We start from the raw sequence: 26,642 nt of genomic DNA, 5'->3' as shown, positions 1-26,642 counted from the left end.
AATTCTCTTGGTTATCTTCATGGTTGTACATTTTTCTTGAATCACTCTCAATCAAAGTAGTGTGTTAATTCGAAGGACAAAGTGTTGGACTTGATCTTTGGTAGGATTCGCTTTCCAAACCACTAGCTTCTTGCTGATTGTAGGAACGCCTTGCGTGGTCGACTGGAGATATTGGAATCACTCAAACCTTCAATCATTGTTGTGTCTTGGATATGTACCTTCGTGGTAGTGTTCTTGATCTTTGATGTATTGAAAAATCATTTGTTACCTTAGAAGATCGCATCAATTTCAATTGAGTTGTTAATTTATGGCAATATTGAAGTTGGTTGAATCTCACCAAGTCTAGTCCACATCAAGTCATTCTTAGGGTTAGACTAGATTAGACCTCTTGCCAACCCTATCCTTTTGTTATTTTTCGAAAAAGCTTGTTTAGTTTAGCAAAATCTTCGGCAACGTAAGGCCCCTTGATGACACAGCAATCACAACGACCACTGGTGCTTATCCACACGTAGAGACCCTACTAAAAAGAACATTGGAGTCATCCTAACTGATCCTTCTTGCGAAATCTTCAGCAGTTAGCGACTTTATTCAAGAGAGGATAAGATGCCTTTGGGTATTTTATTCTGTGTATGATTGTGTACAAAATACACGTCAACAGGTCCCTGATCAGAGTGTTATCCAGAGTCGCAAGTTTCACTGATCCGTTCCTGCCAACCTCTTTGATTTTATAGGGCCCAAGACAATGGACCTTGAACTTCCCTGGTCGAAGTTCGTTCCAACCGTTATACTTCAAAACTAACTGTCCCGGTCGGAAGTTGGCCTTCCGCAGATGCTGGTCGTGCCAATGCTTTCGCCGACGTTGTGCCACCTCAGTCGCCCGTTGTGCCACCTCAGTCTCCGTTCATCCAGCTTTACCAACCCATCAAGCCTTGCATTCATGCTTTTGGTGTCCCCTAATCGATTTTCTACCGCCACCCGAAGGCTTGGCACGGTGTACTCAGCTGGTACCACTGCCTCCTGCCCATACATGAGCTGAAACGGTGTATGCCCGGTAGTGACTTTGTATGTTGTACAGTAGGCCCATAGCACGGCTGGTAGTCTTTCCTCCCAGTCCTCCTGTTCTACCCCACATGACTTGTAGATTATTGATACCAACACTTTGTTGGTTGCCTCTGCTTGTCCATTAGCATGGGGATAGTATGGGCTGGATAGGTTATGGAATATTTTAAATTCCACGGTCATGGTACGGATTACCTGATTGACGAGGTGCACTCCTCTGTCACTAGTGATTCGAAGTGGTATCCCATACCTAGTGACAATTTGTTCGTACAAGAACTGTGTCGTACTCAAAGCTGTGTTATCGGGCAAGGCCCTAGCTTCTCCCCACTTAGTGAGGTATTCTGTGGCAACCACAATGTACTTGCACCGGTGAAGGCTACTTGGTTTCTGAGGTCCCACAAAGTCCAAGCCCCATCGTTCGAATAGCTCTTGCGGCTGCGAGGGGAAGAGAGGCATGAAATCCCTCTTGAAAGGTTTTCCTACTCGTTGACAGGTGTCGCATCCGATCACCCACTCTCAGGCGTCCGTGTGTAGAGTTGGCCACCATAGCCCTGCCAGCAGCACTTTCCTGGCGGTTGCATCTGGTCCCATATGTCCACCTGCCAATCCGTCGTGTGCCTCCTTTAGTACACTGCGAACTTCCTCCTCCATGACACACCTCCTCAAGATTTGGTCGGGACCCATCTTGTATAGAAGTCCATTAATTAGTTGGAAGGTTTTGCTCTTTAGTGCCAATTTCCTTCGTTTCCCTGGAGGCATCTCGCTTGGAAATGTGGAAGTAGATAGGTACTGGCCTATCTTTTCATACCAGGTTGGCAGTATTGCAATTTGGAACAAGTGTGCATCTGGAAAGTCTTCATTTACTCCCTCGACCGGTTCTCCTAAACTGATCCTTGATAGCTGATCTGCTATAACATGGGACTTCCCTGGCCATACGACAATGGTGAAGGTGAATTCTTGTAAAAGCAGTAGCCATCGACTTACCCTCCCTTGGATGATTGGTTTATTCACTAGGTACATTAGTGCCTGGTGGTCCACATAAAATGTGAACGGCGTGGCCAACAAGTAGTGTCGGAACTTCTGGACTGCATACACCATCCCTAGTACCTCTCATTCCATTGTGCTATAGTTTCTTTCTGCTTTTGACAAGAGTCGACTTGCGAAGAAGACGGAATGGTCTAGTCCTTGTGCCCCCACCTGGGCGAGGGTAGCACCAATTGCAAAGTTGGAGGCATCCACGTGCACGTGAAACTCTTTGTTCCAGTCTGGGTATACCAATATCGGTGCACTCACTAGTCGGTCTTTTAATTCCGTGAAGACTTCTTGCTCCATACCCCATACAAACGGCTCTCCCTTCCTTGTCAACTTATCTAATGGCCACGACACTTGCGCAAAGCCCTTGATGAACCTCCGGTAGTAGCCTACGTGGCCGAGGAATGATTTCACCCCTGTTACGTTCGTTGGACTTTCCATGTTGACAATTACTCCTATCTTGTCTGGGTCTATCTTCAATCCTTCCTTACAGACGATGTGGCCCAGGAGTTTCCCTTGTGGTACCATAAATCTGCACTTCTTTGGGTTCAGGGCTAGCCTAGCCTTCCGACATCTTTCCATGCACTCTCCCAAAGCCTTCAAATGGGTGTCCTGATCGCTAAAAATCGACCAGTCGTCCAAGAATGCTCTGAAATTTCCTACTGACATCTTGTCAAAAATGTGCAGAATTATTCGCTGGAAGGTCGCGAGCGCGTTGCATAGCCCGAAGGGCATGCCGTTATAGGCATACATGCCTTCCTCCACCACAAATATGGTCTTTAGCTTATCTTCTTCCGCGATACTTATCTAGTTGTACCCGGAGAATCCATCCAGGAATGTGTACATCTCGTGCCCAGCGACTTCTTCCAGGATACTGTCAGTGAATGGGATCGGAAATGGATCCTTTATGGTTACTGCATTTAGGTACCTGAAGTCCACACATATCCTTATTTGATTAGCTTCTTTTTTAAGGGAGATGACTATTGGGGAGACCCAGTCACTTGTCTCCACTTTGAATATAATCCCTGCTTCTAGCATTTTGTTGATCTCCTCATTGACTCTGGCTGCGTAGTTTTTGTTCATCCTATACGGCCTCCTTCGTACCGGTTGGGCTCCTGGTACGAGGGTTATGCGATGTATGCACAGCTCTGGCGGTACTCCCTTCAAGTCTTTGTAGGTCCAGGCGAACACATCTTTATATTCCAAAAATATCTTGAAGGCTGCCGCCTTCAGTATCGGGTTCCAGTCATCTCCTACTAGTATCATCTGAGGTGCTGCTTTGTTGCCTAGATTAATCTTCTCCACATCTCGTTCCTCGTACTTGATGGGTTTATCCCTTTCAAACTGGTGTGCTGGCGTGTCATCCACTCTTGCCATTCCTTCTTGATATCTATCAAACTCTGGGGGAAAGGATTGTTCCTCCGTCCCCCCGCTTGATTCTCCTAACTCACATATTTGTAGCATGTGACATTCTGGGTGGAAGACCTCATAGTCCTCCATTTGCCAATGAAAAAGTCCTGCCATCAAACTGGCTCCATCCTCCGAACACCCGTCCAACTCCAGCACTCCTTCGTCGGGCTCTTTCCCTCCTCTGCCTCCTTCAGAGCCCCACTCCCATTGATTGGAATCTTCTGAATCGGAGTCTGATGACGCAAGTTCTTCGCTGACGGATTGGTTCCTGAGATCAATTACATACTTATGACTGTCACTCTCAATTGAGAGCATATTCCTTTTCCAATTATGATTAGCTTTGGCCATGATCAGCCACCCCCTTCTTAGAAGAGTGTCGTACGCTTTCCTTTCCAGCGGGATGACTACAAAATCCAGGAGGAACTGCTGCGTCCCAATTACCACCTTTTGTGCCATGAGGGTGCCGAGGGGTTTGATACCATGTTGGTCGGCACCGACCAGGTGGAAGGTTGGTGGCCAGAGAGTAGGCTTGCCAAGGCTTCGCCAGGTTCCCTCCGGTAGTACATTGACTTCGGACCCGCCATCAACAATGGTGTTAGTAAGCTTTTGCCCCATTATATCCATCTCTACTACTGCTGGTTTCCTTCCAGTGCCCACCGCGAGTAGCATAGGATTCATGGCACCCGTACCAGATTCCTTCACTGGGTCCGTACTACATGGGTCCGCCACTGTTTGGTGTTCCTGTCCAGAGGTAGTGTCCATGGTTATATTTGTCAAAGCCATCCTTATCTGTGGCATGGTCTGCAAAAGGTCGTACACCCGTACGGGTATTGTGGTTTGTAACATCTGCTTGATGATAGTTTTTTCTGGTTCTAGCCGGACCGGTGTATCGGCGACCAGGTGCGAGGCCCTCCTCTCTCCAACCATCGCCCGCTGGACATCTGCCCTTACCTCCTGAAGTCTTTCTTTTTTTGTGCGAGGGTCCGGGTACATGGCTTTCTTGTTTTGCAACCTTGTGATTGCCAGTACGTCTTCCTTTGATCCCTCTACATCGAGCATGTTCACCCCTTTTTGCTTTGGGCAATCTATGTCCTCGTGATTCCCTAGACCGCACCATCTGCACAACAAACTTCCTACATCACCTCCGTTTTGACATTCTCGAGCAAAGTGACCCCATTCGTTGCACTTCCTGCACTGAATCAAGGGTCGCCCCTTGCCGTCATATTGAATTCTGCTCCTTGGTGTGCTATTATTGGATCTGTTGTTCTCCCGCCGATTGTTTCTGTACCCTCCGGGTGAGGCGTCAGGGTTTGTTGTTGGCCTTGGGGGTGTTGCTGGTGGTGTGGTTTGGTCGGGTTGGGCTCCGTGCCTTCAAGTTGTACGGGCATTCCTTGGTGGAATGTCCTGTTATTTGGCAGATGTCACAGGAGACTTTACGGGGACAACCTCCTTTAGTGTGGCCTTCGGTCTTGCAGTCAGTACACCATAGTTCTTTTCCTTCCCTGCCACTTTCTTTGTCACCTTTTAACTCTATCATCCTCATCATATCTTTGTGGAGTGCTTGCACTGTTTTTGATCCTCCGTCGCTGTCGTCGTCCGTACTGTCACCATTGCTGGTCCGTCGCTTCCCCCGGGATGTCTTGTTTTCACTCTCAATATCCATGGCGCGATTGTATGCTTCATCGTACGATGGCAGAGGTACTACTTTCATCGTCCTTCTCAAGGATGGTACCAATCCTTCCACGAACCACCGCTTTTTGAGGCCATCTGTCGGCTGGTTCTCCATTTTGTTCAGTAGTTCCCTCAGTCGTCTGTTATATGTGCGTACGCTTTCGTTTTTTCCTTGTTTGGTGTTGTAAATTTCCGCCACAATCTCGTTGTCGTCCTGTAAGAGTTTGAATTCTTCCTCGAAGGCTGCCTTCAGATTGCTCCAGGATGTTTTATGCTGAGCATCAAGGTCTATGTACCAGTCAATAGCTATTCCCCGCAGAGTGGCTGGAAATGCCTTCACCCAGTAGTCCCGGTCGTCCTGGCCATTTGCTTCCCAAATGGTGACGCATGTCTTACAATGCCTTACGGGGTCCTCCGACCCGTCGCCCATGAATTTTGGAAGTTTTTGTTTCTCCGGGGTGTGTGCCATCGTTCTTTTCTGTGTGGTTTTATGAAGTGCTTGGAAATGGCTATATGTCGGGAAGGTACTATGTGTCCGAATGGTGCCGTACGCTCCTAGTCTGGTTGGGTCCCTACCAATCGGGCTTTGGTCACCTTCACTTCTATAGTCCCTCCTTCCCGAGGTTTCCGGATCCGATCTTCCTATTTTGATGCCCTCTGACAAGGACAAGTTTTTAATGCCGGACAACATTGCTTCGAAAATCGTGGCAATTTCCTCGTGCAAGTCTTGTACGGCCTCCTCTCCTTGTTCGGAAAATTCCGATTGGGTGCTTTGTGGTTCGGTTCCGAAGTCTTCTTCACTTGACGTCAAGTGTGGGGCTTGGTCGGCGAGATCTTCCTCCGCTACGTCTGGAAGTGGCAGGTTCCTGGCGACCTCGGCCAACTCCTTCCACGTACATAGTTTTTGCCTCTCCCGACTACGACTCCGACTCACACTCCGACTTCTGTTGTGTTTCTCCGGACTCCTCGAGTTGGCAACCTCTCTTAGTCGTCGTCTCCTATTGGCTTGTTCTTTTATGCGAAGGGATCGCCGTACAGTTCCCTCGTTTACCCCTTCGATAGCAGTGGTATGTCTGTCTTTGTTCGGCCGTAGGGGCATCAAGTGCCAAAGGTACGGCGCTGACTGGCCTCCCTCTCCTCTTCCTCCCTACGACTCCGTTCCTCGTACCGTCGAAGGACTTTTTGCCACCAAAGTTCCTTTGTTGTTTCTTCTCTTTGGTTTTGTCGTGCAATCAAGTTTCTGGCAAGTAACCTTGGAATGCTCCCGAGGAGGTCAAAGACGGGGGTGCTGACGGTGAGTTCACCACGTACCGTGCCTTCCGAGACAGCTCTCTCCTGAGCCTCTCGCTGCACGTACTGGGTGACCGACACGTCCCACAACTCTAGCAAGTCTGCCGTCCACTGATCCTCTCGTTCCTCTTCCGCGGTATTCTCCTCGTACGTGTCATTGTCCACGATAATTAATTGCTGGTCAAACGGACGACCCATTAATCGCTTCTGCCTGCCGCCATAGTTATCTCCAGATTCGTTCAGGCGACAGCGCCAAATTGTTTAGTCCTAAAGGTGTAGTGGTGAATAATCAATAACACAGTGGTTCCTACACGTACCAAGCATTCATAGAACAAAACAAGTGTACCTCATAATATAAATGACAGATGATAATAATTAGACCAGAAAGTTATATCTTTATTCCAATGTCTCCCATTGTCCATACATGATCCCCTGCCGAGGTTCCAACCAAACAATATATAGACCCGACGGTTGGCCAAGTTGCCAACCGTCACCAACTCCCAACTACCCGACAGGAACCTCCCGGCAACAACAAAACACACATAACACACTTATAATTATTATTCGTACTAACATACGTTTTTACCCATAACATTAGCCCCCCCCAAAACGTAGTTGTCTTCCAGACGACTCAGACAAGAGAAACTGAAATGAAAAACATAGCTAAGACCAAGAAGAGGGAGGAGGCGTCCCTGTAGTGGCCTGAATTTTCAGGTTCTTTTCTGCCATTAACTGCCATTCCCGCGCTTTCTTTACCATGTGAGCCGCTTCCATTAGCTTTTTATCTTTTTGCTCCAGCTGTGAAGTGAGCGCCGCCACCTGGGCTGCCAATGCCTGTGCCTCCTTCTCCCACATACTGCAGCGGGCTTCACATGCGCAGTTCAGTGGCACATGTGATGGACAATTTGTATGACAGCATACCTTGTGCCAAGTTTGGTAGCAACCAAGATTAGTGTTATGAGTTGCCTCCACTTGAGACTCTTACTCTAGTGACAACAGATGGCGAGGATGAGTTGATTCAGAAGGTTCAGCTTGATGTGTCAATGTTACAGGAGTCATTTGATGACAGCGGGGACATTGCATGGGTCTTCACTTGGGATCCAAGTGGAGGATTCTATTTGCCATCGAGATTGCTTGGGGACAAGCAATTTCAGGAGGAGCGGACTGTGATGTCCCCTTCCTATTGACATCATATATTCAATGGGATTAGCCTATTACTGACCCTCGTAGGCTAATAAGGTTGGATAGAGGATCCTTTGAGAGATGCAGCTTCTCCAGTGGTCAGAGTTTTGTAGGTTTGGTTTTCGTTTGGCTTCATTTGGACTTCGTATGCATTACTTACTATTTATAGTAAGTCAGAGATGGACCCCTGCTATTTTTAGTAAAGGGGTATGGTCGTATGCAGCTTCATCATGTCAGCTCCGAGTTCAGACGGCGCTCAAAAATGTTGAGTAATAATGGAGATATTAATGTTTATTTAGTTTAAATAAACATTAATGATTTTGAGCTTATATTATTAAGTTATAATATAATTTTATATTATAATTTAAGTGAGGGTCGTGGCATCATGAGATGGGGCCATTTTCAATTAATTAATAAGGCTCAATTATCAAGACAAATATTAAATGACTTGGTGCACTTTTTATATTAAATGTCATTTAATATTAATTAATGCATTTATGGAGGAAAATCGAACTTTTTGTGGAGAATATATAATGCCTTGAGAGAATTGAAGCTATTATGATTATTATGTTGTGAAATTGTTGATTTCTTTGGAAGAGGAAGAAACCTAGGGTTTCAAACTTCCAGACCATTGGAGAACGTGCAAATCTTCAATGCGTTGCTGCTCTGAAGTAGTGAAATATCTACCGAATTGCAGCCTATAGGGAGAGCTTCACTCAGAAGTTTTTATTGAGCGAATTGGTGAAGAAATTCATTGTTTTTGTGCTGATCATTGAATCTACATCTACAAATCTGAGAGACTGAATTTGTGAAGGGATTTGCCACGTGTGGCATCAATCCCAAACAGTCGTACTTTTCCAGCTGTAGCCGTATCATGTGCTGGCCGTACCATTTCAAGAAGTACAATTTCATGCTTGCAGCTGTCAATAAATTCTAAGAAAATTAGAGAGGGATCGCATGGGTGCAGGAAGACAATACGCAGCAACCAGAGGGTACATAGACTTCAATCTGATTGCTGGCACATCTTCCAAGGCAGCCGTACACCTTCAGCGGTAGCTAAAAGATAAGGGTTTTCATTGCCAAGCAATCCAATTTGTCCAGGTATAGTGTATTATGAACAGCAATTTAATAATCGAAGGAATACATAGTGCATTTACAGTTATAAGTTAATTTGTTAGTTGCATGCCAAGTGTTTGTGGAAATGACAATTGGCTGTAGGTGCACATTTACATGTAAAATTTCTGATATATGCATTTGAAATGACCGAGAGAAGTTGCAATTGCCTCCTGTTCTTTGCTTAGACATTGTAGTGTTAGTTGCAAGCATCCAAATCATATTCCATGCCCATTTAAGCAAACAAATCGGACTGAAAACTCAGATCTGCATACATAGAGGTTGCACGATAATTGTTTGACAAAATTCCTAAGTGTCTAAAGCTGGAAATTTAAGGCAGAACCTGCAAGAGTTCCTACATTGTCTTACCTACATGAGTGGTAATATGTTTGGATGGGATGTTTTTATTTTGTTACATGCTCGTTGTTTGATTATTTTTCATATAATACTTTTTCTTGCATATAAGGGGGACATTGAAACTTCAGAAAATGCATTTTGAGTTTGGCCAAGTCACGTGATTGAGCTTAAATCAATCTTTAGCTCCCATGGAGCGATCCAATCTAGAATAGGTCATCCTTGGAATTAAAAAAAATGCCATTCTAGCTCTGGGCAAATACACAAATTTTTTTCCCAATTGAATTTCTACATAGACAGTTCCTTTGATTGGTTTTGGAATTGAAGATAGTGGGGTGCAAATCTTGTCCTGAAATTTGTACCAACAATTTTTTGTCCTAAATCTCTTGATGTTATAATTTAATGATGCATTCAAGAGTATATAGAACCATTAGTTAGGAATCATACGTAAACAGCTGTAACTACCAATTTGTGGTTTGAAAAATGTTGCAAAATCTTAAATTTAATCCATACATCTCTTCAAATAACAGAAGAGATATTCCAGCCTTCTATCTGGATATTTAAGATGCCGGATTCAATTGATACTGAGGTTTGAAAACAATAGACGAGTTTGCACATACAGATGAGAATATAGTGACCAAGCTCATACTGCTCTGAAGGAAAGTGAACGTGGTCTCTGAAGATATTGAATTTGGGGAGAATTAGATTTTCAACTATGTCCTATTTCCCCTTAACATAGTCTTCATGTCTATTGTTGTAAGTTCTGTTTTTGCCTCGTATTTCAATTATATATTCATGTTCATAATTCTTAAATGATCAGTAGTATATTTAGTGATCAGTAGTATATTTAGCACAGAGGCCATAGCTGATGGCCTCTAGAATGGACTGAGCAATCACTAGTTTCTTGACATTGCTGGCCAATAGCAGCACTAGGGCTGTGGACGGAAATAGAAGTGCATTGCAGATACAGTCTAAGACTTTAAAGCATCTGGAAGAAAAAAAACAGATAAACTGTCTTACCATATATGATATCTGATCCTCATGATTGATAGGGCACACCAATTTAGTAATTAACATTTACTGAAATATTTTTCTTTGCAGAATGATATTAACTAACTTAAGCAAATTGAATGCTTTCTGATTTGGCAGTGAGATTTGTTTTGCAGCTGGACATTGATGTTGCTACTCATATTCACATTGAGGATGATGGCCCTAGAAGGAGGTATGCAATATGAAAAGAATATAATATGCATTACCATCATCATATTTGCAATTTAATAGAAATTAAATGATGTATGCAACACCCATATATGATTTCTTGTCTCAGAGTTGGAAATTATTTGGGAAATAAAGATTAAAAGCAGAAGTATGTTTGCTTTTTTGTGGAGAATAAAGTTGCAAACATAATGGAGACACATGTTCACTGTGTTTCAGTTTTTCTATCCAGAGTTGAGATGCATCTATCCACATTTGACCTTTAGATATTACGCGTTTCTGTGCTACCAGGTTGTTATTTATATAGAGCATTTGCATTAAATCATGATTCCCTATTCAACAAGCACATGTACTTCACACCGTCTCCATTGAGTGCCTGTCTATAACAGAAGTTATGATATTCTTAAATCTTTCACTTCATATTGTTTTTGCATCATTAAAACGCTGGTTTATGAATTAATGAGGGGCCTATAAGGTCTCTCTCTTGTTTAGAGAGAAATAATAGTAATATCCTTTAGAGAGAAATAATAGTAATATCTTCCAGGGACCAAAATAGGTCAATGGGACTTGAAAATACAACTAGAAAGAATAGCAAGAGGGAGAGCCAAAAGAAGGCTCCAAATGTAAGATTCTCTGTCTTATATATAGCTTTGATTTTCCTGAACTTCCTGATTATACCGGTTTGTCAAACACTTTGTATGCACTGTCCTGCTTGCTTTCTGAGTTTTGGATCAAATTAGATAGCCTTGTTTATTGCTCAGAGTAATTCCTGAGAGTTATCTTGCCAGTTCAAACTATTCTCTTTTCAGAATTATGTCAATCAAAGAGCTTTGCAGGTTTGTATATACAGATACACAAACCCCCCCACTACAGCATTTTTCAACAATGATGAAAAGACCAGAGATTCTCAAATACGGAATAGTATTTGCAGCATTCAACTTTTATTGGTTCAGAAATCGCATACTAACACAGGTTTGATTGTATGCACCTATTTCGTTCAGCAATCAATACTAAGAGTCCTATGGTAATAATGAATTTGCAGATTCGGCTCCTCCAAGAAATATTAATAGACCCGATGATTACGAACAATTGGAAATCTCGATAGTAACTCTTGTAAACACAGAAATGTGGAACGCCGAGTATGATCATTGGGGAATCTTGATAATAAGAGAAGGTGCATATAGTTTCTTGAATCCGCAATATCAAATCTGGATACAACCTGGATACTGCAATAATCCCACGCACGGCAATCAGCAATCACACGGAATGTATTACCACGTCCAAACAACCAGGAAGTATGAAGACCTTCCACTCGGCAAACACCACAATGACCCCGATGGCTTCAACACATATTCAACAGTATATTATTCTGCATTCCACCAACACGGCAGAATGATAACCCCGTCACAGATACTCCCCATCTTCACGATAAGGTTCAACAACGTCAATGTTTGAAAAACCCGACACCATCATATTCCACGGCTCAATGAATATTTTACGATAGGTGTATGCAATCCCATACCAACGCCTGTACTTGACTACCCTTATTGTATCAAAACAGGCCCCGTTGCCTTTGCCCAAGCATTATATCTTTCCATATTAAGCAGAAGAAAATGTATTATTTAATCCACAAGACAGAATGTGTAACGGATTAAATAATCTTAATGATTATTTCCACAAGGCGGATACCATAGACGTTTATTTAATCAATCCCACGGCACTACGAGACATATATTCATATCTCCAATCAAGTTCACAATACTTCGCACCTTAAAATATTTCGAATGAAATTAACCCAGTTGAACTCACAAACACAAAGGCATTGAATATAAACTGCAATCTCGATAACATAAGTAACTGATGCTTTTCAAAGATTTCTGGTTTAATATTATTCTTCTGTCAACTTGAAAAATATGCTTGCCCTGAATTGAACTGATATTCTCTTCTATCTCATTTCTGTGATCACCATTTTTAGTCCAAATGAAGAATCTGGTTGATTCTTCCTCCTACACCTAGGGCAGATCTTGCACTGCCAAAATGGCTTCATCAGGAATCCATCCTGAGAACAATTTTGAGAGAACTCTCAAATCTTCACTGGAGAGAAATTAAAAACCAACTATTCCTTCATCAATCCCCAAAAAACATAATATAATACTCTTTTTCAGTTGCCAATCGGTTATGATTAAAGTGACTTTTAATTAATATTAATTTCCTCAAGCCACTTAAACAATTATTTAGTATAATTTTAAATAATTAACTTAATTCCCTTTTTTTAAATTTAAGGAATTACATAATAATTATTTCCTCAAACTTGACAGTATGGGGACATATAAAAGAAGCTCTAGAATAAAGATAACTAGAAGCAAAACAAAAACTGAAAGGTACTTTGATGAAAAAAAAGGATGGGTCAACCTGAAGTGGGGAAACCCTTGTCTCATCAAAAGGGAAAAATCTCATGAGACTGTCAAGATCTGTAAATAGTCTACATATCCAACAGAGAGAACTCATCGTCAAAGATGATAGAGCAAAGGATGTGGGAAGGACAGCAATGGCAAACCAGGTCTAATCTTTGTCACTAGATGAGGAGTCGATACCCTCTTTGATAATTGTTGTGCCGGCACCAATTCAAGATTGGATGATCTCCATTGTAGAATTCTCAGGGAATCTCAACCCTAGTTGGATGATCCTACTGAATGTGAAGGGCACTATCTCAAATTTTTATCTAATGCTCTCCTAACATCCATGTCCGATGACCCTTCACCATCCTAGACACTACTGGAGTTGGGAAAGAAACTTATGATGTGCACTAGAGAAAAGTTCTTATAGATCATACAATTGCTTACTTTTAACATAAAGGAAAACCATAGCTGTACGCTGAAAATCTAATCCAACTACATATAGACTTACATCAGCAAGAACTAGTCAAACCCCTTTGTGTATAACTACTAGGCTTTGTAATGTCCCCTTACTGTATTGCCCTAGAATTTGCCCTAAGATCACACTTGCAACCAATTAATGTTAGGATGCCATCTTACCAAATAAATATCTTTAAATGGTGCAATCCAAGGTCTGAAACCTTCAGTCATAATTGAAATAACATATGCAGATATACACATAGATATATTCAATATTCAGACAACTTCTCATATTCATAAACATGTAAGCATATTGAAGTTGAGAGAAGGGACATGGAAGATCTGCCCGAGGCACTTTTCTATACCAAGCCTAAGAGGGTTGTCTACCACAGCCCTCTCCCTTAGTGGCTTCTATCTGCATTCCCCATCCACATCTCATCTCCCGAAAACCACTCGTCACATTGTGGGATTGGGTAGGGGTCGTAAGTGGAATACTTGGCCCTCTAGGTAAGTGCCCTGTGGTTTTAGGGACCCTCTTGATCCACTCTAGAACAGCTTCTTACCAGCCTAGTACATCCTTGTTGTTTACACCCCTGGCCCCTTGCTACAAGGTGGGTTTCAGTCACTTATCGTTTCATATTCTATCATAAATTCATATAGTCATGCATTCTTACATATGCAGAAATAACATGTAGACATGCAATGCAATAAATGACAGTGATATCTAATTTACCAGAGTCTCAATAACTGTTAGTAGTAATTCTGGAATAAGTATAGTTCTGCTGTGACAAATGGGACTGATCCTTCTCAGAGGTCGTTGTACCTATCTTATGGAAAGATACTTCATTTTTATGCTGTAAACTGCTAGGGATATTGAATCTTTTTCAGAAGTTCGAACTGCTGGAAGGCTACTCTCTCCTGTTTGATCTGGATATTTTCTTATTATTTTAGTACTGTATTCCTTATATCAGTTTCAGGCCTTGGTTGATCTGCCTGATTCTGCAATAGATGCATATATGTACTACTGTTGTGTAGTAACTGATTGTTACATTATTTAATTTGTTGTCTCTTATGCTGCTCTTATTATATTATTGTTGCTGCTCATTGCTTACTGCCCTTATGATTTATCTCTTCTTATGTCTGCTGTCAATCCTAGAATATTTTATTTCTTTCTCCTCCCTTAATTCTATCCCACCTATCCTTCTTTATACTCCACTTTCCTAGCTCATTGAGGAGACACGTCTCCTTGGAAAGAGATGTCCTTTAAAAGGGTCATGTCTCTTCATTTCTGTCTTACTGTTTAAATCAGATCTGCACTTCTGAATGTAGATTCAAGTTGTTGTTTCAAATGAAGTTATCTTCTCCATTTTATACCTCAATTTTGAGAGAGTCACAACTTTTCATTTCATGCCTTCTAATCATTCATTAAACTTAACTAAATTTTAATTATTTAAATTATATTTTTATATTTTAATTTTAATTTTTTTATATTTTAATTTTATTATTAGTATTTATTATTAAATCCTATTTGAAAATGGGGACATTACAAGCTTGAAAGACGACAAGGGGTATATAAAGATAGTTTAATGTCCCATTTTACAAACAAAAAGAATGAAACTGAATGTCCTTTACTCCACAAACTATGAGCTGGATCCAAGGACATTTGGGGGACTATCCTATCTTTAGCGAAACAAGATTATAGAATGTGCAATGGAAGACAAAAACATAGTTAACCAATACTCATTTGAATGTGGTGTGAAAGATTTTTGCAATAATACGCTACCTATATTCAAAACAGAAATGATAAGGTTGTTTTAGATAGCAATGCTGAGAATGAGAGTTCTTGTGACCAAAAAGGGTTAAAGACATCAAATTGGTTTTCTATAGACAATTTCTCTATCCACTTTCCAACATGGAGTATCAAATGTCTATATGTACAATATAGTTCTAAAAGGGCATGGGTAGATGAAACAGTTCTTGTCCCAAATTGCTTGACCTCATGATCACTTAGTGGTTAAATTCTTGATAGTTGTTGTTCCAATTTTATAGTGTGAACACTATGTGAATGCCATAGGTGTAGGATTGTTGATTGCATGGTGATTGCCAGGTGGCATGCAATGATGTTGAGGCTAGTGCAGAAAACTACTAAAGTGTGTGCATTGGGCATAGAATGTTGTGAATACATATGTAAGGTTTCTTGAGACTCCTGCAATTTTGCTTTGATCATTTGCCCTTTCTTGATAAGTGATAGCTCCAAATTGTGTTTTCAATGAGTTGTAGAAATTAAAAATGAAGTGTTGAATATTATTGCCTTGCCTTAGATGCTTTGAGTAGACAACAATGAACCTAAGTTGGTGCACATTGTGGTTGTTTGTATGATCTCATCTTAAACTACTATGTAGATGCCCAAGATTCAAATTTGAAGATGTTGAGTTCATGCTGGCTCAAGAAGAGAAGGAAAATATGGCTGAATTTCCACTTTGAATATTATATGTACCCAAATATTGTGGAATATTCAGATTAAAAGCATTAATGCCTACCTATGTGCAAGATGGTGTATGGATCATAGCTTAGAGGCACTTCATCTCTTGGTGTGAACCCTTGAAGCATTGCTTTTGAAGATGCAACTAGGATTTCTCACTAGCCTTGAATGAGTAGAGTGTATGTTGCATGCAATGCTGCTCTTTGTACTTTTGTTGTTGGTGCGAGAGAATTCGTTGTACCTATTGGTGAACATTGAATGTGTTTCAAAATTTTCATTTTTGTTTTTCTTTATTTGCTTCTTGTTCTTGTGTGTGATTTTTAATGAGATGGTGTGCAGTGGGATGTTTTCAAGGATGCTAATAGGTTGGAACCCATGACATGTTGGAAAGGACAATGCCCCATAGAATTGTGCAAAATTTTGTTGTAGGCATGATGGATGTAAAGAAGGTTGCCATCTTAAGTGTGTGGATGCACATGGTTGTAGATTTGCAAAAGATGCAGTATAGCATGTTTGACCTCCTTTTTCTAATCATTCGGTTGTGGATGAAAGGATCTAGATTTATCTAGCTGTGTCCAATTTCTCCCACAAGGATTGCTAAATGCGCTAACCTTGGGTTGTGGTTAGAGTCTAGACATAATGGATGTAGGTAGCCCAAAATTCAACCAAACATAATTGAAGAAGAGGTTTGTGGTTTCTTGTGTTGTGACGTTTTTCTTGCAAGCAATCATGATGGCCATTTTTAAAAAACGGTTTACCAAAACAAACTTTTTTTGGTCACCTTGTGCAGCACATGTCCTTGACCTTCTTTTGGAGGACAAGGAAACTTGTTGTTTGGATGACCCCAATTGTAGAGGATGCAAGGAGGATCACAAAATTTATCTACAATCACCCTTGGGTTTTGTTGTGACGTTTTCAAACATCACCCCATTGCAAATGGGGACCCCCTACTTTTTAAGCCCTCTCGGTCTTTTGGCTTTTGTTTGTTGGGTCTTTTCGCGGCAGTCTTGTTAGTCTCCTTGTGTTGCAAATGTTTGGCGGTCAGTTTGATCAAGCCTACAATTCGTTTGAATAAAATTGGCCAAGTCTAAAGCTTGTTTTGTCTGTTTTAGGGTTTTGATCTTCAGACTCGAATTTGAGGCCTTTCTTTTAGGGTTTTTGAAAAACTGAGTGTTGCATTGGAATCAGTACTCTCTACGGAACTTGCACGTGAAATTTGAGCGAATTTTGAGCAACTTTCTATTTTTAGTTTCTATTTTTAGAAAGTTCCTATTTTTTAGGGATTTCACTACCAAAAATCAAACTTACTATTTTTAGTGTCTCTGCATCTTGTTTTACCCTAACTTTGACATTTTGAAACACTTTCTATTTTTGGAAAGTCTATTTTTGGCAGGTTCTTTGCAGGCAAACACTGGAGACTGAATATTCATGAACTTTCCTAAATCGGGAAAGTCAAAAAGCAAGCGAAATGGATAAAAAATGGCTAAGCATGGACGCCCATTACAAAAGTGGAAAGCATAAAAAATCCTCCGAGTTTGGCATATGGAAATCACTTCAATTCCTCAAAATGGCATCCTGATCCGGAAACAATTAAAACTGGCCAAGTCTGGAGGGGAAAATGATCAAGGCATGGAAAGATTGTAAAATGGAAAATTCCTTCCTAAGATGGAAATAGCGCCCAAGGGGCCGGGTAGGAGCGCCAAAAGTGGTTGGCCATGGAAAATCCAAAACATTCAAAATTCCTTCTCAGTGTCAATTTAGCACCCAGGTGAAGTAGTAGGGTGCCAAAAGGTATCTCCATGGAAAAGTGAAAGGTTGAATTCCTTGCCCAAGGAGGAGTTTAGGCGCCAAATCCAAGTCTTCAAGGAAAATCCAAAAATATGCAAATTCCATCACAAGGTGAAAATAGCTCCCCAGTCTTGGACAAGGCGCCAAAATTACTAAGGCTAGGAAAACTTCAAAAGCACGAAATTCCTTCCTCCAAGCAAATCAGCACTCATGTGAAGGAGAAGGTGCCAAATTCATGTTGCCTTGGAAAGTTCAAAAAATATGGAATTCCTCCTTCATGGCGATTCAGTGCCCAAGGAAGAGTTGAGGGCGCCAAAACAAGGGTGGCAAGGAAAGATGAAAAAAGTGAAAATTCCTTGCCTTGAGTGAAATAGCACCTATGCACAGAGAGGGGTGCCAAATTGAGATAGTCAGGGAAATTCCACATGCATTGAAAATTCCACCATGTAATGAAATTGAAAGTTCAAAAGGATGAAATCATGGAAAATTTGAAGAAGATAGAAATTCCTCCAAGATAGTGATTCCACGCCCAAGTCAAGAAGATGAAAATTGTCTATGGCAAGGAAAATTGAGGGTCAAGGATGGATTGAAAAGCAGAAAATCCCCTCGAGAAAAAATTTAAAAAATCCATTTTTAGGCATCAAATCTCATCGAAATTTCAAAAATTTTACGGATTTGGATTCGTAGGAGCATTTTCTAAATTTAAAAAATCCATTTTTAGGCATCAAATCTCATCCAAATTTCAAAACTTTTTATGGATTTGGATTCATAGGAGAATTTTCTATCTCCTGGGCCCAAGACCCTAATTTGTGGAAAATTCCTAAAAAATAGGAAATGTCACAAATTGATGAAAAAGCCTCCTCAGGACAAGATGAACTCAAAAAGCACAAAAAATTCCTTCCTCAAGGAACAAATTTCCAAAACTTCTTCTCCAATTTCGAAATGTGCCTAAGGTTGGAAGTAGAACGTGAAAATCAAGGTTCAGAAAGGAAACTTCAAGAATTCAAAAAATTCCTTCCTCGAGGAAGAAATGCGTCCAAGGTGAAGAATTCCCAAAAAGGTGAAAATTTGACTAAGTGTTGGAAATTCCTTCCTTCAGGACAGAATTCCAAGAAAGTGGAAAAGTTGACTAATTGTTCGAAATTCCTTCCTTCAGGATAGAATTCTAGAAAAGGTGAAAAATTGACTAAGTGTTGGAAATTTCTTCCTTCATGACAGAATTCTTGGAAAAGGTGAAAATTTGGCTAAGTGTTGGAAATTCCTTTCTTCGGGATGGAATTCCAAGTAAGGAAGAAATCACACCCAAGGATGAATTGAAGATAAAATTTCTAAGGCAAGGAAGGAATCAAGGATGATCTGAACAAGAAATTTCCCCTCCGGAAAAGTTTTGAAAAATCCATTTTCGGGCATTAAATCACATCCAAATGTCAAAATTCTTTCAGAATTGGATTCGTGAGAGAATTTTCTCTCTCCTAGAACCTGGAACCCTATTTTTGGAAAGTTCCTAAAAGATAGGAGATGGTGGAAAATAATTTAAAAACTCCTCCAGAGCAAGCAAAGTACAAAAAGCTTCAAAAATTCTTCATGGATCAAATTTTCCTCTTGAAGTTTTCTCTCTCCAGGGTTTTCTTGCCAAGTGGCAGTCGGGTCAGCGCATGTTGAGTCAATGGAGCATCTTTTTGCATGCAGTCGTCGCGTGAAGGCATAGTGGTGCATTCATTGTTGGAATATTTGATCATGGTGGTGGCTAATTCATTGCATGGCAATTGTCGTACTTAATGCAGTGGTGGAGCATCTTTTGCATGTAACTATCGTATTTAGGAGATGATGGAGCACTTATTACACATTGGACGAATTTGAAATAAGTGGTGCATTTAATGCACAATGGATGCCATTTTGGGAATGTAAAATTAATTGTATATGGGCATGATGGGTCATTAATTGTTGATTCCCACCTTGTTGCATCATGTGTGGGGAATCTTTTAGGAGAAAACCCTAATTAGGGTTTTGCATGTAGCCAAGGCTTGAAGCCTATATAAAGGGGTGAACCCCTCATTTGTAAGGAAGGGAGATTTGTATGAAATTGTTGCGATAAGTTTTGAGATAATAACAGTGAAACATTGTTCTCTAATGGTGTCCACTTAAGTTATTTTTTCAAAACTTGCATGGTGTCACCTTCCTCACTTAGAGTAGAATTTTATTTTCTCAATTGTTAGATAAAGAGCTTTGATTTCAATGAAGAATGTAATGGTGTTCGATGAATTTCCATGGTTCATACATTTTGCATCTTGTTGATTATAAGATGCAGTGCAAAGTTAGCCTGACCCCCAAATTTATGCTAAGTTCGATTGTGAATAGTCGTTTGGATTGCGTCGTGTTGGATATTCAAATGCACTTTCTTAATGTGAAAATCCTTCAACATCCTCGGAAGATCGCACTGGTTCTTGCGGAGTTGTAGTTAAGCTTGGCGAAGCAGAACTTGGTTTATTTGGAATTTGTCCACCAGAGCACTATCCATTGATATCATTGCGCTTAGGAGTAGATTTAGATCCTCCAACCCTTTCCCCTTTAATTTCAATTCTTTCCAAATCAGTTTATTTGAAGCAGAAGCATCGCAAAATTGCCATATCCGACGATGAAGTTCCAACCACATCAAAGAAGTGAAAGAACGATCCAAACGTAAGGCCCCTCGGATTACCAGCATATCACATCAAGCCAACTAAGTCATGTCTGCCGCATATAGGAACCTTGGAGTCGATTGTCTGATATTCCTGCAATCTTAGCATACAATTGCACTTTGATCAAGAGAGAGTGAAGTGACCGTTAGGCAACTTTATTTTGTGTTCGACATTGTCATAAAAAACACATCAACAGATTCTTCACTTGATGAGAGATCACACCCAAGGGAAAGAGTTGGTAAAATCAGGGTCACAACGTTTGAAACGATTTTCTTAATGTTGCAAAACATTTTTGGTTCATTGAGGACTTTGAAACAAATGTTTGTGAGTCAAGCATGGGTAGATTCAACTTATTCAAAGAAACTTGAAGGAGAGAGGGTTGCAAGGATAGTCTTCGACAATCTATTTGCACAAAGAGCTACAAAGATTGTGAAGGTAACTTTAAAACTTTTAATTTAAATTCAAAATGGATATTTAATTTTTTTAAATTTAAGTCTTTCATTACAAATTAGTAACTTTAATCCTTTTGTGTTTTTAAATTGTAACTATCAAAGCCCTTGAGCCCGCATAGGTGGCAGAGTTGGCTTGGGCTGTGGGTTTCCTCCCCATTGGTTCCGAATTCAACTTCGATGCCCAAGCTTACTTGATGCACATGGTTTGCGGGTTATTGTGTGCATCCTTAGAGGACTAGTCTTACCTTAGCTCGCCCCTTCTTGAACCCCAACTTGGCAATATGTAAGACCAAGGTAAGGCAAGTTGGGCATTGGGCTGAGATGCAAGGATACCTTTGAGTTAACCAAAAAAAAAAAATATCGAAGCCCTTGGTTAAAGTTCTCAGCTTGGTAGATGGAGATGAAACCCCTATCATAAATTATTGTAAGGGGGCCCGCCTCAAATTTGATCCCATATGGGAGATTATTGATAGGAGGTGTAACAATCAACTCCACCAGCCCATCCATGTAGTAGGGTAATTTCTCAACCCTTTTTTTTTTCTTTATAGATCCCAATGGAGAGGTTATGGAGGGCCTTACTACATGCATTTAGAGCATGATACCCGAACTTTAGGTGAGAAACCTCATTGTCAATGAATTGCAAAGTTATAGGAAATCAAGGGGTAATCTCTTCTCTTCAGATTTAGCTAAAAGAACCACTCAAAAACCAAGTATAAAATTTGGAGCCTTTCACATGCATCTTACAAGTTACAAATTCCAAATTTACAAGTTTACAACTATTGATAATTTGATAAAAATATGTTTTGACTTTGCTTTCTAATTCTTCAATATATTTTTAGAGAATTAGTGGGCAAATTAGGGTGGATATACCTGAAATCTCCAAAGATTTGCCCTCCATGTCTTATGCCAACCTTGTAGTGCATCCAATTGTGAGTGCAATTGGAGCTTGCTTGAGGCCATCCACACGAAGAGAAACAAATTAGTTCAAAAACACTTCAATGACCTTGGCTTTGTGCAATATCCTTACAATGATTGGATAGGGTGGGATCAGCAGCCTCCTTTATTTATAGAGGATGAGATCTTATGATGTGGAGAGGCAAGCAATGGAGGAGGCAATGGCTACGCAGCGGACAAAACGGCCCGCCCCATGCCATGCCCCCATACGATGACGTGACCGCCCCGTCCAATCAAACCCTTCATGCCATCTCCAGTCCTTTTCGGACATTTTTTCATTTTTTTTGACAAGTCCATGGGGGTGGGGGAATTTTTTTTTTTTAAAGTATGACTATATTTTAAATGTAAAAAAAAAAACTTTCCTATAATCAATTTACTTTTAAGTTTTTTTTCTAAATGTATGATTATATTTTTTATATTGAAATAATTTATTTTAATATGTTTTTATAATTTTTTATTTTTTAGTTATATTTGTAAAATAATAAATTAATAATTAATAATGTATTTAAAGTTTTTAAATAATAAGTTATTGTTTTTTTATGTTTGATTATATTTTTAAAATTGAAATAATTTATTTTAATATTTTTACATAATTTTTTATTTATTATATTTTTTCGATTTTTTAAGCAATATTTGTGAAATAATAAATAAAATAAATTAATAGTTAATTATAATATTTAATTTTAAGTTAAAAACATTATAAATTATTAAGTTTATTAAGTTTTATTATTAATTTTTAATCTTTTTAACCTATATTATTAAGTTATAATGTTTTTAAGTTTTATTAATTGTTTATTTATTTAAGTTTCTATAATTTAATTAATAAAATTTACTTAGTATATTTTCTTTGTATGTTTATTATTATTATTTAATCTAATAATATATAAATTTAATCAAATATTTTAACAATTTTTTTGATATGCAATATTAAACATTAATCTAAAATACACCTATCAAATGAAATTTTGAATAAATATATTTTAAATTGTCAATCTAGAAACAATATTTACATAGTTTGAATTTAATTTTTTTACTTATGTGTAATTTATATACATTTTATTTTGTAAATTTGAGCAATAAGTTATAGTTTGAATTAAATTTTTACTTATGTGCAATTTTTACTTATGTATCATATATTATATGTTTAATTATTTTAAAAATATTAAGAATGAAAGAAGATTGAACTTTAGAAGATGTCATTCTTTAAGTAAAAAGTTAATTCAAACTATAAAAACTTAAAAACATTCAAAGAAAATATACTAAGTAAATATTGAACTATAGAAGATGTCATACTTATTATAAAAAATTATTAAAAAAATTAAAATAAATTATTTCAATTTAAAAATATAATCATACTTTAAAAAAAAAATTTCCCCCCACCCCCACGGACTTGTCAAAAAAAATGAAAAAATGTCCGAAAAGGACTCAAGATGGCACGGAGAGTTTGATTGGACGGGGCGGTCACGTCATCGCATGGGGTCATGGCATGGCATGGCATGGGGCGGGCCGTTTTGTCCGTTGCATAACCATTGCCAATGGAGGAGGGCTAGGGGGGTTGATTGGGATTGTCATTGGATGGCATTGAGGAGGATGAGGAGAAATCATTGCCACCAACATCTACAAGTAGGATGGAGCTCGAGCCACAGCTTGTCATGCCGAGAGTGGTGGAGGAGCCACAACGAACTCCTAGGACTAGACCCTCTAGTTCTACCTCTCCCCTTGTTTTCACTAGAGCTGGGAAGAGGAAACTGTAGAATGTTTTAATGTAGTATTTACTATTTATTTTTAGTTTTACAAAAACAATTTGTTATTTTCATTTTGTTTCAGACTACCAACCATCAGCATTCCACATGAGGATGTCATTTTGTACCCAATTTGCATACAAATCAATCAAATATAACTAGATTCAGCTTGTTTCTTTTATGTACTCATTTCTTGACTCATTGGATGCATCTCCTCATTGAATTTTGCAAAAAAATATGTTTCTAATGAAATTTAAGCAGTTTTTTAAGTTGCTGCATTTTTGCCAAGTCATATTTTTAGGGTTTGCCAAGTCCGAGTTTTCTGGCTATGCCTGCAACCATTGGGATGGTATTTGAACCCTCCCATGATTTGCCATCAACTTTCACCAATATTCTTCTTAACATTGTGCTTCTGTACATTCAAGGTGCAGTGGTTTTTCTCTCCAACCCCATCACGACTCTCACCATCCAAGAGCATCTATTGTTACCATTCTTCTACTATGTTTTATGCATTCAAAGTGCTCATTCTGGCTCTCAAAATCTTCTCCTCAGCACTTCTCATCTCTGCTAACATGCAGATAAAATGATTTTATAACATTATACAGCTTCATTCTACTGAGCAACATGGCATTGTACAACCACCATGCATTGTCTCAAAGGTCTATAACACGCTGCGACTGCAACAGTGATCAGCACTATGAAGAATACAACTGGTGGATTGAATCAAGAATCCTTCTCTAGTAGTGAACTATCATCAGCACTATGAAGAATTCAACTAATGCACCAAATCTAGAATCATTGTCAAGCAGTGAACTAGCACTTGAACTGGAGAGAGAATTAGCATAAAAAAACATGTTGCTTAAGGAAGTTGATTGGAGTAGATACCAATTGCTTCAGAAAGAGCAAGTTTTTATACATCAAGCACTTTACAAGAATTTCTTATCAAATTTGGGAATTCTAGGCACTAAAGTGCCACGGGACCACACAATTAGCAGTAAGAAGTTAGTTTTAATGAAAGGCAGCTGAAGATGCACCCACTACTTGAGATAAAGCTATACTTCTGTATATGATATTCAACTAGATTTTTTGAGGCGTTTTCAACCTATTCAAGTAATACTCATGACTAGAAATGCAATATATGGTTCTTTCATGATCTGAAGTGCACTGGTCCTACTCATTTCTATTGATAAAAATAAAGAGAATGTACAATTAATTTGTGAAAGGGTTAGATGAGATTGATTAGAGTATCATTATATCATACTATAGTAGTTAGCTAGAGTTCTTTTGATTTTTCCTATATGTTATTTCTCTTACTATAAGAGGCTACATAAGACCATTTGTATTCTAGAGAGGAGTATGTGCTCCAGTGAGTGAGAGCAACCCACTTGAAGAAAGGAGGCAAACTTCATAGTGAGTATAAAATACTTACAAACATGTTGCAATCAATATGTCCTAGAATTAAGTAGTAATCCTTTGTCCTACTCTTATTTTACAAACATGTTGCAATCAATATGTACTAGAATTAAGTAGTAATCCTTTGTCCTACTCTTAGGCAAGAGATTCCTGTGCGGGCTAAGCAGCTTACAATACCTAAAATGAATGGTAACCATTAAAAGAAATACAAAAATACAGGAAGACTGAAAAAAAAAGGTTTCATATAGAGAGCTATTAGAGTATCATGCCTGAAAAACATTGACATTCATTTCACTGCAAATAAAATTCTTAAATATAAAATCATATTATATTTTAATTAAAAAATAATAATGATCTGAAGCCGGATCATACTGATGTAGTCAGCATGAAAGTTTCTGAGCTGGATCATGTCCTGTTCTGGCCAGATTTGGTAATGTTGTTGGTAAATTTGCAATTGCAGCATGCTATATTTAGAAACAGCTGACCGTCCTGGCTTGCTATTGGAGGTTATCAAGATCATGGCTGATACTAATGTCACTGTTGAGTCTGCAGAGATTGATACTGAGGTAGGGATCAATTATGCATAATATTAGAGGAAATGAAGCTTTTGCTAAACTTTTATTTATTAGGACCAATCATTTCGTTTTTAGCCTTCTTCTTATAGGCCATTCTTTTTACTCAGGGTCTGGTTGCAAAAGATAAGTTTCATGTAAGCTACCAAGGAGCTGCCTTGAGTAGTTCTATGGCAGAGGTATGCTCGTTTATTCTCTTTGATGTTTATTATCAATTTACTTGGACACAATACATGGATTTTACTTATTTATTGTATTTCTCTTGTATCAGGTGTTGACAAATTGTTTACGATACTATCTGAGAAGGCCAGAAACAGAAGAGGACAGTTACTAGGAATTGCTCAAGAGGGAAACTGACAAATTTGTACAGCTTTAGAGGAGAGGACCCAGTAGTTGTTATGGCTAACTTTGTACCTCTCAAAACACTTTATGATAATGAAAATGACTCATTTTTATATACTGGCTTGGCAAGTTAATTGCTCGAACCCAAGTTTTGAGGTCTATGTCATTAAAGATGAGGCCACATCAATATGTTTTTGCTGGGTTGTTATAATATATGAGAGAGAAATGTTCGTCCATAATTTGTGCATGTGTTTTTTTGATGTGCCAATATGATTTCAAATGATTTGTTGCTTTTTTGAAATGACTTGTTCGAAGGAATACTTTTATTAATTATTAGTAATTGAAGTCACCACTAATCGCTTTGAAATTAAAACTAATTCTTTTGAAGTAAAATCAAAATAAAAAATTCTTTAATGCCAATACACGTGAGTATTAGACCCTGCTCAAATCACTAGGTACTCTACCCTAGTTAAGCATATACTTTAGCAGTAGCATGAAACATGATAAAATCTCATTGGTCTTTAGAATGTGTCGTAGATTGCGAGGCTTTCTGTTGTCTCTATAGATATCTCCTTTTCGAATGTATAAGCTTACAGTTTGAAAAGATTTTATGCAACCTATCCAAAATATCACTGCTTCTGATAATCATGATTATATATAGAAAATGGACCTCAATAAAAAAGTTTTCTTTGAGAATAATTTAGTTAGTAATTTTGTAATGGAAGAGCTGGAAAAAAATTTATTCTATCAACGAGCAAGTAATTATTTAGGAAAATGCAATTCCAAAATTTTTAAATTTGTTATATATCTTCTGGTTGAAGGTTAAATATATATCTAGTTTATTGCCTTGTCTTTACTGTAATAATAAGAGACTGAGTATTACCGGAGGTGTGTTGTTTTGGAGAAGATGAATATATGGGTTAGCTAATTTTTTTTGAGGATCGGGACTAATTTCTATACAGACCTATGGACGGGTCTGGGAGAATAAGAATGTTCAAGATTGTTGATATAGTGATGCATGCTAGAAATACATTTTAG

General features: G+C 38.9%; 1 protein-coding gene across 1 annotated transcript in view; it reads left to right on the top strand.

The window, feature by feature from the left end:
- The window catches only part of LOC131063891 (ACT domain-containing protein ACR12), a 207,513-nt gene extending 181,670 nt beyond the window's left edge, over window positions 1–25,843 (top strand). Inside the window, exons 7-10 of the mRNA XM_057997841.2 lie at window positions 10,278–10,333; window positions 25,151–25,256; window positions 25,373–25,441; window positions 25,534–25,843. Of these exons, the coding sequence (XP_057853824.2) occupies window positions 10,278–10,333; window positions 25,151–25,256; window positions 25,373–25,441; window positions 25,534–25,596 (294 nt within the window). The 3' untranslated portion in view covers window positions 25,597–25,843. The remainder of the gene's footprint in view (window positions 1–10,277; window positions 10,334–25,150; window positions 25,257–25,372; window positions 25,442–25,533) is intronic.
- The last annotated feature ends 799 nt before the right edge of the window (window positions 25,844–26,642 follow it).

Source organism: Cryptomeria japonica, chromosome 3 (assembly GCF_030272615.1).
Source record: "Cryptomeria japonica chromosome 3, Sugi_1.0, whole genome shotgun sequence".
Taxonomy (NCBI): Eukaryota; Viridiplantae; Streptophyta; class Pinopsida; order Cupressales; family Cupressaceae; genus Cryptomeria; species Cryptomeria japonica.
This window is presented reverse-complemented; position numbering and strand designations above follow the sequence as displayed.